The 15,476-nt window shown below is 43.8% G+C and overlaps 1 protein-coding gene across 6 annotated transcripts in view; it reads right to left on the reverse strand.

The window, feature by feature from the left end:
- The window catches only part of LOC125464294 (unconventional myosin-XVIIIb-like), a 370,537-nt gene that overhangs the window by 152,858 nt on the left and 202,203 nt on the right, over positions 1–15,476 (reverse strand). For all 6 annotated transcript variants that reach the window (XM_059654944.1, XM_059654945.1, XM_059654940.1 and 3 more), the window contains 3 exons: positions 10,607–10,735; positions 10,264–10,407; positions 7,172–7,261 (listed from right to left, as the gene is read on the reverse strand). In XM_059654944.1, coding sequence (XP_059510927.1) covers positions 7,172–7,261; positions 10,264–10,407; positions 10,607–10,735 — 363 coding nt within the window. The remainder of the gene's footprint in view (positions 1–7,171; positions 7,262–10,263; positions 10,408–10,606; positions 10,736–15,476) is intronic.

The raw sequence follows: 15,476 nt of genomic DNA on the forward strand, positions 1-15,476 counted from the left end.
ACTTTCGATCTTTGAAATTATGTTCACCCAGTCTGTGTTCATCTTCCATCCATAGTAACTGTGTCAAACCATTTATCTTTTTGACTTAATTGTGACTGAGTAAGTCTGAATTTAGAGTTTGTTGAAGGGGTGTTGTTTAAGTTGCACAGTGATAGACTGGAACCCCACTTTCCTTTAGTGCACCACTTGTTAAAGTTAATTTTGTTACAACAAATAGCTACTTTCAGTTAATGACAAAGCCTGGTGTGAATTACTTCTTGGCTGAGTAGCAGAATGGTCATTTTGGTGATCACATTGGGATTTCACCTCCCCCTCACCTCCAATGGTTTGTATTACCATTCGCAAGTATATACTGAAATTAATCAGTTGGGAAACATGAGTGATTTATTGGTGGTGGCTAAATTGATGAAAAAAATACCATGGGTGATCTGATGATGAGAACAAAAAATCCAGTTGTCCGTGAGAGCACTTCTTTAGGGGTCTTGTGAGGCAGTGGTGGCGCCTGTACCTCTGAGCCAGGAGGCCTGTGTTCGATTCCGACCTGCCCCAGAAGGCTGCAATAACATCGCTGATTAGAATTTTTTTTAGAAGAAGCTAGGTTTCTCCCCAGTAGAGAAGTTATCCTCAGACACACAGACATAGCAAATTGGAGCCACAGTAGGCCATTCTACCCTTTGTACTTGTTCCACCATTCAGTATGGTCGTGGCTGATCATTGAACTCAATAGTCTATTCCCACTTTCTTCCCGTACTCTTTGGTCGATTTAACAGTGAGAAGTGTAGCAGTCCTTCTTGATAACAAGGGAAAATAGACCAGGTCGGAAGCTGGTGTTAGTGCTAAATTATAGATTAGCAGTAAGAGCCTTGCAAATCTCAGAGCCTTTCAGTGCATCATTCAAAACATGGATATTGGTTTGTTAAATAACAGTGACTTAGCTGGACAGGGTTCTGGTTAAAATAGCAGAGATACCAAGGACACGATCCAAATGACAAGCGCACATTTAAAGAATAATCTTTCTCACATTCAGTTAAGATTACAAAGCACAGGGCAGTGGGAGCTGATCGATTCAGGTTAGACTGCTAGGTTTAAGACTTATGATATAAAAACAACTCGACCGGCTTTGTTAACAGTTACACAAGTGCTGACCGAGTGGATGGAGTGGTTTTTCTAGTCTGTACTTATTTAATGCTCTCAGCTTAATGAAGCATGTCCCACTGTCAATGATTCCTCATCAGTTGGTAGTTAGTATCAGGAGAGCAACAGGAGTGCAAATTGCTTCAGGGAATTTACTGGGGCCCGTTCTGCTAGAATGCTTGGGTGTGGTCAGAAAGATAAATGGTCTTTTCTTTTCAGGTCAAATAATGTCCATCTGTCTTTCCTTCTCTTCATTTCCTAGGTTGAAACTATTCATTTCTCTTTCTTAATTCACAGCCAAAATCATGCATATTGTTTATTGAAATCACAAAGCACATCAAAGGTTAACAATGCAGCCTACTGACTGGATATGAAGTGTTTCAATTCCTGGGGCTTATCATCTCATCATACAAATATACGGACTGGTGCAGGAGTAGGCCATTCAGCCCTTTGAGATTGATCTGCTACTTTATAAGATCACGGCTGATCTTATTGCAACCTCAAATCTACTTCCTGCCTACCCCAATAACCTAATAGCCCAGCTTAACAAGGATCTGTCCTAAAAATATTCAAGGAGCTTGCTTCCACCATATTTTCAGGAAGAGAAAAGATTTACAATTTTGGGTGAGTAAAAAATCAGACTTGTCTGTGTTTTAAATGGGTGACTCCTTATTTTTAAATAATAACTCTTTTGATTCATCTGTTTTTATTCAGAAGAAGAAACATCCCTTCCACATTTGGCTTGTCAAGACCCTCCAGCTTCTGATAGGTTTCTACTGTTTCCTTTTGATTTTGGCAACTTGTGTAATTCATGTGAAACTTTGTTGTCTTGTCAAAATAGTTACCGTTCCCCTTAACTATTTGAAAAATCCACACAGGTTCCTTTGTAGCTCCTGAAATCAAACGTCATTGTACAAATGTTTCTGCTGTGCGATGGTTTAAATTTGCGCTGGAAGGAGCTAGAGCTGGAATATTTGATGCAAATTGGGGGTCTTATTCACTAATTCTCCATCTCCCTTACTACTTATTATTCCTATGTTGAGTATTTGTACAGTGGGGTGTCACTTTAACAGCCCAAATCACATGTTGAAATGACAGCGCTATTGGCCATTCTATGCAGGAAATAGCTGAGTCTAACGTTGCTGCTTGTAGACTATAAACATCTCCACAATAAAATTCCTGCTGTTTAATGCTTTGGCCTCCTGGTTGTTCTTGGAATGTAACAATCAAACCTCCTAAACACACACTCACTTGAGGTACCTCGGTACAGCAGAATGCAGACCTGTGAATGTAGTGACTTGCAAATCTACTCCTGAGTTAAAGCGACACTTTGCATCAAGCTAAGTATGAGTAATCAGTCCTACCCATCTGCAGTTTGGGCCTGGATATTGGCAACAGAATCCAGTAGACCAGAAACATGAGGAGCTGTTAATTAGCCAACTAGCCAGGGTCATCATTGGGATCTGAAAAGATTCAAGGATCAATGAGATTTTGGAATCTTCCTGCTACCCATAGCTTAACAGGTTAGAGTGGCTATGGTTTGCGGTAATTATCGGTAAATTTAGATAATTCACATCCTTCAGTAACTTTTCATAAAAAAAGGTCCCAAATCTTATTTGAAAACAATGTAGTTGATACACATAAAAATTTGAACAAAGACTAAACACAAGCCTTTCTGGCCTGCTCCACCATTCAATAAGACCTGGTTTTAATCTCCACTCGGTATTTCTTCATGTCTCCCATCATCTTCTGTCAAGGATCTACCTACCACTGCCTTCAAAATATTTAAATGTTCTGTAACCATTGCCTTTTGAGGAAGGCGATTCCAAAGATCTCAACCCTATGAGAGAGATAAAAATGAAAATTCTCACCTCTATTTTAAAAGGGCACCCCTTTCCACATCCACCTGGTGAAGACCTTACAGAGTCTTGTTTCAGTTAAGTCAACCTCTGATTCCCCTTTTACAATGAGATTTTGTACACTCCAGGGAATATCATTTCCGTAGATTTCTCAGGATCTAACAAGGCTTGGAGACATCCATTAGGCAACCCCTCTACCTGCTTTATTCCACAATAGGTCCAACAAAGAGGGAAAAAATGTCCACAATGTAAAAAAAGACTTTCTAAAGAACTCAATGGGTGGGCTTTAAATTCTGCGCAGCTTGATGGTCAAAACTGAACCAAACCAGGAAATGGGAGGCGCCCTGAGACAGCAAGGTGTAGGAACTGATCCAAGCAAAGGATTAATGCACAATATTGTGAGCACATGTATGGTGGAGTGGTGGTGTTTGGACAGGATAAGAAACATAAAAGACCACACAGTTGAAATCCTTTTAAAATTAACCCTTCAGAACCACTGTATCAATGTTATAGCTTTAAGAGGTGTGTTTATCCTGGTTTATTTTAGAAAGAGAAATTGGAGGACAGGTGCTGAGCAGTTAATGAGAAGATAAGTAACATGTGAGATCTTGGGTTTATTTTATTAAAGTTAGAACAATAGAAGCAGCCCGAGTGGGTGTGGTCAAGCTCCCACAGATCTTAGTTAACTTTCAGCACTTGCTGTGGTCTCAGCAGGATTCGAAGGCAGTGAATCTCCCCTAGCTGCTATACTCTTTCTCTCTGAATTGTCTTTTGATGTTCTTTCCTCCTGGATTGGTGAACTGCATGTGAGATAATCTCTTTTCTGAATTTGTCTTTTTCCAAGGATGTTTTTATGGAATGTTACCATATTGGAACAGTTAAATAGTAATAGTTACTGTATCTGCCATTCTGTTACGCTTTCCAATAAAGTTGTTATGCCAAATTTCTATTCCTTTGGTTGTATGTTAAATATAGTGTTTGAATAAATTGTGTTTTGCTTAACGTTCAGCTGTTTGACCAACTGAATTATAATCTGGAACACAGCTTCTAACATTTGCCTTTAATATAAGAAAACGTTAGTGCCTGGACTATCTTCTTCATATATTTTTAGGGGATTTGGTCTGGTCCATAGCAGTACAAAATCCACTGTGACCTTTACGTTTAAATCATTCAAACTAATACAGCCAAATACTGTGTACAAATCTAAATGAAATAATTCAGCACATCAGTATTTATCTTATTTAACAGTAACAGGAAGGCTTTTCATTGTTGTTCAGCATTCTGAACTAATATCGATTCTTCCAACATTTTTCTGCTTTAAAATCTGATTGACTACTTGAAAATTAATGAATTCAGCTAATTAAATTAACTCAAGCTCTATCGCTATGGGCAATCTCCCTTGTACCCGACAGGCATAGCATTTACTTTGTCCAATAGAATGCCTGCCACAGGCAGCCAATGTCATAATAAAACCAGTGGCATCAATCTCCCTCAGAAGTAGATTAAGCGACCTAATTTTGTTAGACATGACTCACATTGGCCTATATTTATGCATACTTTAAGGTAGGTTTGGTTAGAAGATTTGCCTTTCAAGGCCATCTTTCATGAAGAGAAGATTTCCAGCCGCATACAGGCAGTGTATGTTGCTGCACTGTAGGACTAGACTAGACTCCCTAAGCGGGCACTCTACTCCCAGCTACCAAGTAGCAAATGAGATCCAGGTGGACAGAGGGAGTGCTTCAGCGATACCCTCAAGGCTTCATTGGCGAAGTGAGACATTTCCACACAATCACCTGGGAATCACCGGCCCAAGACCATCAAAGTGGAGGAGGGGCATGCAGGAAGGCTTTGAGGCTTGCCGTCAGGAAAATTTGGAAGCCAGACAGAAACAGCATAAAGAGTACACTGCCGTACGAATGCCTGCCCACCACTTCCCATGCAAACCTTCTGCCCTAAGGGTGGCAGAGTCTGCAGAAGCTGTATCAGGCTGTGCACCCACCTATGGGCTCACCCTGAGAGTGGAAGACAGTCATCCTAATCTGCCGATGACGATGATGACTATAGGATTTCAGTGGTTCTGTGACTGAGAATGTCCAAGGATGTGGGGACATGCAGCAGAGCAGCAAGAAATGAAATCCTCAGTTGCAGAAAAAGGGCTGAATGCTCTCCATCTGCACAGTAATTATTCTGTCACATCATCACCCGAACTACACCACCAGAAATGTTTAGATCTTGTGCTTCTCCGAAACGCACAGCGAGTAAAAGCAAGATTTGGCAAAAGCAGAGAGCAGACAGAAAAACAGCTCTATCTAACAGATGGTGATAACCAATGCTCCCTTCAAGCTAACACAGTCATGCAGCCATCCTGATGTTCCACACACCTCGACCAGTGTGACCAGTGTTCCCGCTTTGGAATTCACTGTCTCACAGGAAACTTTGAGGTCCATGCACCGAGAAATGATAATAAAGGGAGTGGCACAGTGATTAGCACTGACGCCTCAAAGTGCCAGGGACCTAGGTTCAATTCCACCCTCAGGTGACTGTCTGTGTGGAGTTTACACATTCTCCCTGTGTCTGTGTGGGTTTCCTCCAGGTGCTCCAGTTTCTTCCCACAGCCCAAAGATGTGCGGGTTAGGTGGATTGGCCGTGCTAAATTGCCTGTAGTGTCTAAGGTGGGATGTGCAGGGTGGGTCTGGCTGGAATGCTTTTCGGAGTGTCAATGTGGACTCAATGGGCCAAATAGGCTGCTTCCACTCTTAGGGATTCTACGATTAGTGATAATTTGAGGTGATTGTTTGCCAAATCACTATCCAGCAGGAGCTGTTGTGCATGAAAACAGTGATTTCCACCATCCTGTCTAAACTTCGGAAACAATAGCATCTGCGTATTAGAGAGTAAGTATTGCCAGTCTAACTAGTAGAGTGTCTTCTAGTTAATACAATTTGTTTATTGCATGTTGGTAACTTGCTATAGGTTGTGATGACATGATAGACATTGTTCAAGAGACTTAAGCAGGATGAGATTTTAAACCTCACTCCTTCTAGACCTTAAGCTGTTCGGCTCACAGGTTCATATGCGAGCTTCTTGTGGATGGACCTTATGGTACATCTCAATATTAACACTTCCAGGCCACTGATAAGACCATAAAACCGTAAGACCACAAGACATAGGAGTGAAAGTAAGGCCATTCAGCCCATCAAGTCCACTCCGCCATTTAATCATGGCTGATGGGCATTTCAACTCCACTTCCCTGCACTCTCCCAGTAGCCCTTGATTCCTTGTGAGATCAAGAATTTTTCGATCTCTGCCTTGAAGGCATCTGACGTTCCGGCCTCCACGGCTCTCTGGGGCAATGAATTCCACAAGCCTACCACTCTCTGGCTGAAGAAATGTCGTCTCATTTCGGTTTTAAATTTACACCCTCTATTTCTAAGGCTGTACCCACGGGTCCTAGTCTTCCCGCCCAACAGAAACAACTTCCCAGCATCCACCCTTTCTAAGCCATACATTATCTTGTAAGTTTCTATTAGATCTCCCCTCAACCTTCTAAACTCTAATGAATACAATCCCAGGATCCTTAGCCGTACATCGTACATTAAACCTACCATTCCAGGGATCATCCATGTGAATCTCCGCTGGACACGTTCCAGGGCCAGTATGTCCTTCCCGAGGTGTGGGGCCCAAAAGTGTGTGTGATGGTACAAAATCTACAGTTACCTTTGCATTTGATTAATTCAAAGAAATATAGCCAACTATTGCATGTACATCTAAAAGAAACAATTCAAATAATAGAAACAGGAAGGCTTTTCATTGTCCTTCAGCAATTTGAACCTTTCAGCTATTACCAGAGTCTAACAACATCTTTCTATGTTAAATCCGGTTTGGCTACTTGGGCGCTTTGTCTCAGTTTGTTATAAGTCAGAAACACATCAAAACTTCCCAAACCTCCAGATCCACATCAGCAATATGGATTACAAAGGTAGCATACTTTTCTGGCCTGTCCTGCCATTGTAACTGGTGATTCATTATGAAAACCACTGTGGGATGAAGGAAGATAGGAACATATAGTGAGAAAAGGTCACCACCCACCAGCATCATACCCAAAATAAACATAGGGAGGGGTGGAAACATCACCATCATAATATCGATAATGATAAAACAAGCAGAAGTGAGCTTGCCTTGCCCTCGAGTAAATCGGTGTTTTCTTGGATCTCATTTCGTTCCCGTTGAGATTTCTCCAACTTCTGTCGCAATGCATTAACCTCATCCTAGTTATGTAAAAAAACACCATGTCAAAACAAATAAAAGTAACATTTGCACCACACAAATGCCAGGTAATGATCATATCCATCAACAGGAAATACAACCATCATCCCTTGACATTCAATGCAGTTACTGTCACTAAATCCCACGCGATCAACAACCTAGAGTTTACCATTAACCAGATATTGAACTGGACTAGCCACAGAAACCTTGAAGCAACAAGAGCAGGTCAACGGCTGGGATTCTGTGGCGAGTAACTCACCTCCTGACTTCCCAAAGATTGTCCACCATCTACAAGACACAAATCAAGAGTGTGATGGAATACTCCCCACTTGTCTGAATGGATGCAGTTCTAACACTCAAGAAACTTGACACCATCCAGGACAAAACAACTAAATTGATTTGCACCAAATCGACAAACTTCAGCAATGACTCCCTGCATCACAGTGCACAGTGGCAGTAGTGTGTACCATCTACAATCACTCATCAAACACCTTTGAAATGCAGGATGAGTACAGGAGATATATGGGAACAGAACCACCTGCAAATTCACTCCAACCTACTAGCCATCCTCACTTGGAAATATTCGTCAAAATGCTGCACTTTGCTCTCTAACAGCTTTATGGGTTGACCTTGCTCTTGTGGTCTGCAGTGGTTCAAGAAGGCAGCTCACCAGCACCCTCTCAAGGGCAATTAGGCATGGAAAATACACCCATATTGCATGCATGAATTATAACAAAGGCATGGTTTAAATGGGCAGCAAGGAGAAGAAATGTCTTTGGCCCTTTTATTTGACTAAAAGATAGACAATCTGGTGATGGATCGTAGGAACAGGAGCAGGCCATTCAGCCCATTAAGCCTGCCCCATCATCCCATGTGATCATGCCTGAACAATCAATCCCTTTTCCTCGCGCTATCCTCCTTCAATCCACTGGTAATCAGGAATCTATTAATCTCAGCCTTAAACACATCCATAGACTGACCCTCCACAGCCCCCTGGGGTTGAGAGTTCCAAAAGTTCACAACCCTTTGAGTGAAACAATTTTGCTTCATATCAGACCTAAATGGCATGCCCCTTATTTTAGAACCATGCCTCCCTGGTTCCGGACTCCTCAACCTCAGAAAGAGTTTACGTGCATTTATCTCGTCTTTCCCTTTAAGTAAATCATAAGTTGCAATGAGATGACGGATCATTCTTCGAAACCCAAGAGGATACAGGCCCGGTTTGCCAGGTCTCTGTTCACAGCACAGTCCTGTCATCCCGGGAACGAGTCTGGTGAATCTTTGTTGTGCTCCCTCCATGAAACAAATTGCTATCTCTTTGCAGCAGACTTTGTGATCCAACGGAGGGCAACTGGGGAGTGCTAGAAATGGGGGATTCACTTAGACAAGGTGCAAATGAGGTGAATGGCATAGATGCATTTAAGGGAAAACAAGATAAACACATGAGGGTGAAAGCGATTGAATGATATGTTAATAGAATGATGTGAAGAAGGTTGGGGAAGGTTGAAGTGGAACACAAGCACTGACATAGACCTGATGGGCCGAATGGACATTATTTTGCTTTAAGCACCATGCAGCAAAAGCTTTTTTGTTCTTTTGGCACAGTAGCTCAGTGGTTGGCACCGTGGTTAGCACTGCTACCTCACAGCACCATGGGCCTCTGTTCATTTCCACCCTCAGGAAACTTTGGATTTTGGACATCCTCCCGTGTGACCAGGCAGGGTTTCCTCTGGGTGCTTCAGTTTCATCCCACACTCCAAAGATGAGGTGGACTGGCCATGCTAAATTGCCCATTGTGTTCAGGGACCTCACTGTACTTCTGTATTTCTGTACTTGAGTGCACATGACAATAAAATCTCAAAACCTAAATCAGGGCTGCGCAAGCTAGGTGGGTTAGCTATTGGAAATGCAAGGTTACAGGGATGAGGTGGGCCTGGATGAGGGTGTGAGTCTGAGTGGGGTACTCTTTGGACGGTCAGTGTGGAATTGATGGGCCAAAATGACACTGTATTCTCACACTGTAGGGATTCTATAATTCCATGAGTTTTCAAAAATTGGGTCAGTTCTGGTGAATGGGTGATATAGAACATAGAACATGGAAAAGTACAGCACAGTACAGGCCCTTTGGCCCACAATGTTGTGCCGTGGATTAATCCTAATCCAAAAATAAAATAACCTAACCTACATTCCCCTCAATTCACTGCTCTCCATGTCACAAAATGTCACTAATGACTCCGCTTCCACGACTACCACTGGCAAACTATTCCATGCGCTCACAACTCTCTGGGTGAAGAACCTCCCTCCGACGTCTCCTCTATACCTTCCTCCTAACACCTTAAGACTATGACCCCTCGTGGCAGTCAATCTTGCCCTGGGGAAAAGTCTCTGGCTATCGACTCTATGCATGCCTCTCATTACCTTGTACACCTCGTTCAGGTCACTTCTCTTCCTCCTTCTCTCCAAAGAGAAAAGTCCGAGCTCAGTCAACCTCTCCTCGTAAGACAAGCCCTCCAGTCCAGGCAGCATCCTGGTAAACTTCCTTTGCACCCTCTCCAAAGCCTCCTTTCCTATAATAGGGCGACCAAAACTGGACACAATATTCCAATATATGGAAGTAATTTCAATCTCTGGCACTTGACTAAAACTCTCAGAGAATGGTAAGACAACGACGATAAAAGGAAAATAAATTACGCTATTGATACCAAGATTCTGTATCTAGGTGCCTTTGTACCTAAGATGATGCCGTAAGTGGTGAAATGTAAACTTTTGACTGTACTCATGTGGGTGCAAACAACAATAAAGCTAATTCAATTCAATTCAGTTGCCAATCGCTCATGTAGATATTTAGAAACACAACTCCCACTAACAGGGGATCACTCTGGAAGAATATCCAACATATCTGTGTTCTATTGGGTGAACTAAGGTTTATTCTTTCAAAACAAACAAGAAGCAGGGCATGAGGGGGATTTGAACAGCCAAGGCATATTTATAAACACAAACGTACCTCTTTGACTCGAAGCTTTTCATCAACCAAGTTAACGCTGAGCATCGGACGGATACTGGACATTATCTGCCACCACTGCCACTGACAGATCATTAAATAATTCTTAATGTTCTTTTGAATACAACGAAGAGCTAAACGCTGGGTCTGGAGAAAGAGAAAAGCCAACATAATCAACTTATTCAATGCCAGTGAATACAGACCATTCTTAAATGGAAAGTCCAGGCAAGAGGAGTCTAACTGCATTAGATTATTGTTAGAGCTTACATTCTGTTTCTTCCCCCCTGTGAATATATATTTGAGATGTGGTTGGAGGCCATTACCATTATTAATGACTGAGCTTTACCTTCATCTTCTTAAATTGCTGGCGCCCAAGGAATCCCTGACACGTGGCCTGTAGCAAGGTCAGGTTCCGGCAAATCAGCTTCTCCTGCTGTTTTTCCAGGCGGGAAACAATCCCAGCTTTGAAGAAGACCTGGAAACCAATCCACATTCAAACATTACTCAATTATTTCATTCATTTATTGGGAAACTTCAAGTGAGGAACTGATTCATTTCTTATATGGTTTACTTTTGGGTGCACTGTGTGTGCTCAGGAGGCAGATTCATACACAGGTCGGGTAAGTCAAAGTGGTGGCTAGAGGCTTATGTGAAGCATGGAGAAGTTGGGCTGAATGGCCTGTGTTTGTGCTGTAACTTACATATTTGAACAAAGCAGGCTCTTTCAGCTGCAGAAGGTTACTAAGGTCAGCAGGAAGAGTATATGACAAGCTGATCTTCAAGATTGAAATGTGTTCCCGGAGGAGTTTGGCAAAAGTGTCACGAGCGACAACAATTACAACTTGTGTCTGTATTTCTGTTGGATACACTCAGTGAAAAGGCTACAATATTTCAAATGTAGGATAAATCCTCTCCTGAATTCATTCATGAAAACTCAATAAGGAACTGACTGATTATTCTAATTACACTGGTGTGGTTTAACGCATGGTATAATTTTTCAAATATAAACATTTTAATTAAAATTTGATAGAATAGCTTCTTTTCTCTATTATGGTTTATTCATAAGCAATTCTTTAAGCACAAGTAATGCACTCGAAATGAATTTCCATTTTGTTTTATTCGCTCGTGGAAGTGGGTGTCGCTGGCTGAGCCAGCATTTGTTGCCCATCCCTAGTTGCCCCTTGAGAAGGTGTTGGTGAGCTGCCTCCTTCAACCGCTGCAGACCATGTGCTATCTTAGTATTAGGGAGGGAATTCCAAGGTTTTGACCCAGTGCCAATGAAGGAATGGCAATATTTCCAAGTCAGGATGGTGAGTGCTTTGGAGGGGAACTTGCAGGCGGTGATGGTCCCATGTTTCTGCGGCCCTTCTTCTTCTAGGTGGAAGTCAACATTGTTTGGAAGGCTCTGTCTGAGAAGCTTTTGTCATTAGTCATGAATAAGAGAAATGAAGGGAACAAAAAAATAGTGTAACTTAGATTCTGTAATACAATTGCAACCACACTTAATAAGGATACAAGAACGGGAGGAGGCCATTTGTCTCCTCAAGTCTCTTCTTCCCTTCCATGATGTCATGACTGATCTGCGACCTGTATATGACCCTGCTTTCACCCCAAATCCCAGAACACCTTTGATTTAAAAATTCCTGTCGGTCTCAATTTTAAAATTAACTTTCAAGTTTGCAGCAAGAGTTATTTTCATTTTCTTTCATCTTTTACAAGTAGAAGCATTCCTTAAATTCATTTCAGAATGACCACAGTTTATGGCCAGAGATAACAAGGTCTCGAGCTGGATGAACACAGCAGGCCAAGCAGCATCAGAGGAGCAGGAAGGCTGACGTTTCGGGCCAAGACCCTTCTTCAGAAATGGAAGAAGGGAAGGGGATTCTGAAATAAGTAGGAAGAGAGGGGGAGGCAGATAGAAGATGGATAAAGGAGAAGCTAGGTGGCGAGGAGACAGACAGGTCAAAGAGGCGATGGACCAGTAAAGGTGAGTTGAGGTGGGGACTTAGGGAGGGGATAGGTCAGTCCTGGGAGGATGGACAGGTCAAGGGGACAGGGTGAGGCGAGTAGATGGGAGATGGGAGTGGGGCTTGAGGTGGGAGGAGGGGATAGGTGGGAGGAAGGGCAGGTCCGGGAGGCTGGGACAAGCTGGGCTGGTTTTAGGACGCAGTGGGGGAGGGGACAAGCTGGGCTGGTTTTGGGATGCGGTGGGGGAAGGGGAGATTTTGAAGCTGGTGAAGTCCACATTGATACCATTGGGCTGCAGGCTTCCCAAGCGGAAGATAAGTTGCTGTTCCTGCAATCTTTGGGTGGCATCGTTGTGGTACTATAGGAGGCCCAAGATGGATATATCATCCAAGGAATGGGAGGGGGAGTTGAAATGGTTCGCGACTGGGAGGTGTAGTTGTTTAGTGCAAACCGAGCGTAGGTGTTCTGCTAAGCGGTCCTCAATCCTCCGCTTTGTTTCCCCAATGTTAAGGCGGCCACATCTGGAACAGCGGATGCAGTGATCACATTAGCAGATGTGAAGGTGAACATCTGCTTAATGTGGAAGGTCTTCTTGGGGCCTGGGTTGGGGGGTGAAGGGAGGAGGTGTAGGGGCAGGTGTAGCACTTCCTGCGGTTGCAGGGGAAAGTGCTGGGTGTGGTGGGGCTGTAGGGGAGTGTGGAGAAGACAAGGGAGTCCAGGAGAAAGTGGTCCCTCCAGAAAGCAGATAAGGGTGGGGAGGGAAAAATGCCTTTGGTGGTGTGTCGTATTGCAAATGGCAAAAGTGTTGGAGGATGACTTGTTGGATCTGGAGGTTGGTGGGGTGGTACATGAGGGGGATTCTGTTTTGGTTGTTATTGCAGGGAGGGGGTGTGAGGGATGAGATGCGGGAAATGTGGGAGACATGGTCAAGGGCGTTCTTGACCACTGAGGTGAGGAGGTTGCAATCCTTGAGAAACAAGGACATCTGAGATGTTCGGGAGTGGAATGCCTCATCCTGGAAAGAGACACGGCAGAGGCGAAGGAATTGGGAATAGGGGTTGGCATTTTTGCGGGAATGTGGGTGGGAGGAGGTGTATTCTAGGTAGCTGTGGGAGTCGGTGGGCTTGAAATGGATATCAGTTTCCAGGTGGTTTCCAGAGATGGAAACAGAGAGGTCCAGGAAGGAGAGAGAGGTCTCTGAGGTGGTCCAAATGAACTTAAGTTTGGGGAGGAAGGTGTTGGTGAAGGGGGATGGACTGTTTGATCTCCTCGTGGGATCATGGGGCAGCGCCAATACAGTTATCAATGTAATGAGGGAAGAGGTGGTGTTTAGGGCCAATGTAGGTATGGAAGTGGGATTGTTCCATGTAACCTTCAAAGAGGCAGGCATAGCTCATGCAGGTACCCATTGCCACCTCCTTTGTATGTAGGAAGTGAGAGGAATTGAAAGAGAAGTTGTTAAGGGTGAGAACGAGTTCAGCTAAGCAGATGAGCGTGTCAGTAGAGGGGGACTGGTCGGGCCTGCGGGACAAGAAGAAGTGGAGGGCCTTGAGGCCATCTGCATGAGGAATGCAGGTGTATAGGGACTGGACATCCATGGTAAAGATGAGGTGTTGGGGACCAGGGAATTGGAAGCTCTGGAGGAGGTGGAGGGTGTGGGTGGTGTCACAGATGTAGGTGGGAAGTTGTTGGACCAAGGGGGAGAAAATGGGGTCCAGATAAATAGAGATGAGTTCGGTGGGACAGGAGCAGGCGGAGACAATGTGATGACCAGGACAGTCAGGTTTGTGGATTTTGGGAAGGAGATAGAAGCAGACGGTGCAGGGTCGGGGAACAATGAGGTTGGAGGCTGTGAGTGGGAGGTCACCTGAAGTGATGAGATTGTGGATGGTTTGGGAGATGATGTTTTGGTGGTCGAGGGTGGGGTCATGATCTGGGGGGTTGCGATATGAGGAGGCGTCAGAGAGTTGGCACCTGGCCTCAACGTGCCAAACTACAACTGCGCCTCCCTTGTCAGTAGGTTTTATGCTAAGATTGGGATTGGAGCAGAGGGCTGCATGTTCTGTGGGGGAGAGGTTGGAGTGGGTGAGAGGGGTGGAGAGTTTGAGACAATTGATGTCTTGATGGCAGCTGGAGATGAAGAGGTCGGGGGTAGGTGGGAGGCCTTGGTGTGGTGTCCAGGAGCAGGGGATCTCTTGGAGGTGGGAGAAGGAGTCAGTGGAGGGAGGGTTAGGCTCACAGTTAAAGAAGTAAGCGCACAGGTGGAGGCAGCAGATAAACTGTTCAATGTCCAAGTGTGAGTGGTATTCATTGATGTTAGGGTGGACGGGGACAAAGGTGAATCCTTTACTGAGTACTGACTGTTCATCCTCAGTGAGTGGGTGGTCTGGGGGGATGGTGAAGACCTGGCAGGGCTGTTTATGGCCAATTGTTTTACAAGATATTTTAAGTGGTCAAGCAGATAATGCATTTAATCCAGCCTCTTAAATGTTAAGGGAAATGTTAACATTGATGCTCAGCAAGTTTGCAATATGTGTAGAATGAGTGGACCATCACCCTACCTTACACCTCTCCTAACTTTCATTTCCATTGTTCAGTGTACTCCAACCACGTTGGATTATCTAACCAATTAATACTACCATTCACCTCATCGACTGAGAGGCGGTCCCAGACAGAGATGTGGAATATTAAATTTCTCCTCCTCTATCCTTCTCCCTCTCATTCCCATCCACTACACTCTTCTAATTTCTCCCACCCCTGCTCTCCTCACATGCCTATCCTACACTCACCCAATCCTTCTCCACTTTTCTGTTCTTCTTCACAAATCCAACTTTGTCTTCTTTCTCTTGCGTTCTACTTTCCTCTTTTCTTTCTGTTCATCTCCTGCCTCTCCCTCTCCAACATATCAGTTCCATTATTTCCTACCCCTTACACCAAAAACAAAATCAAATTAGTCTTGACAGCAATACCGTAGGGTATCAACCAGTGACTTAGAAATATCTGAATGGTCAACTGCTCACAAACTACGCAGTGGAAGACTTAATGGGTGCCAATCAAAAAGAGCCTCCTAATTAAAATTCCCAACATTTGGTTCCTTCTTGCTTTGTTTTATAGGCCAGGGTTTCAAGGTTGTCCTAACAGTGTAACCATCAGCCTCACCTTCATTACAATTGGAAAATTGATGGCAATGTTTGTTGTCATCAATGATGCTGCTGCAAGCAGAAATCCATTAGTTGCACTGTTGAAAA

This window comes from Stegostoma tigrinum, chromosome 26, assembly GCF_030684315.1.
Source record: "Stegostoma tigrinum isolate sSteTig4 chromosome 26, sSteTig4.hap1, whole genome shotgun sequence".
In the NCBI taxonomy this organism is placed as follows: domain Eukaryota; kingdom Metazoa; phylum Chordata; class Chondrichthyes; order Orectolobiformes; family Stegostomatidae; genus Stegostoma; species Stegostoma tigrinum.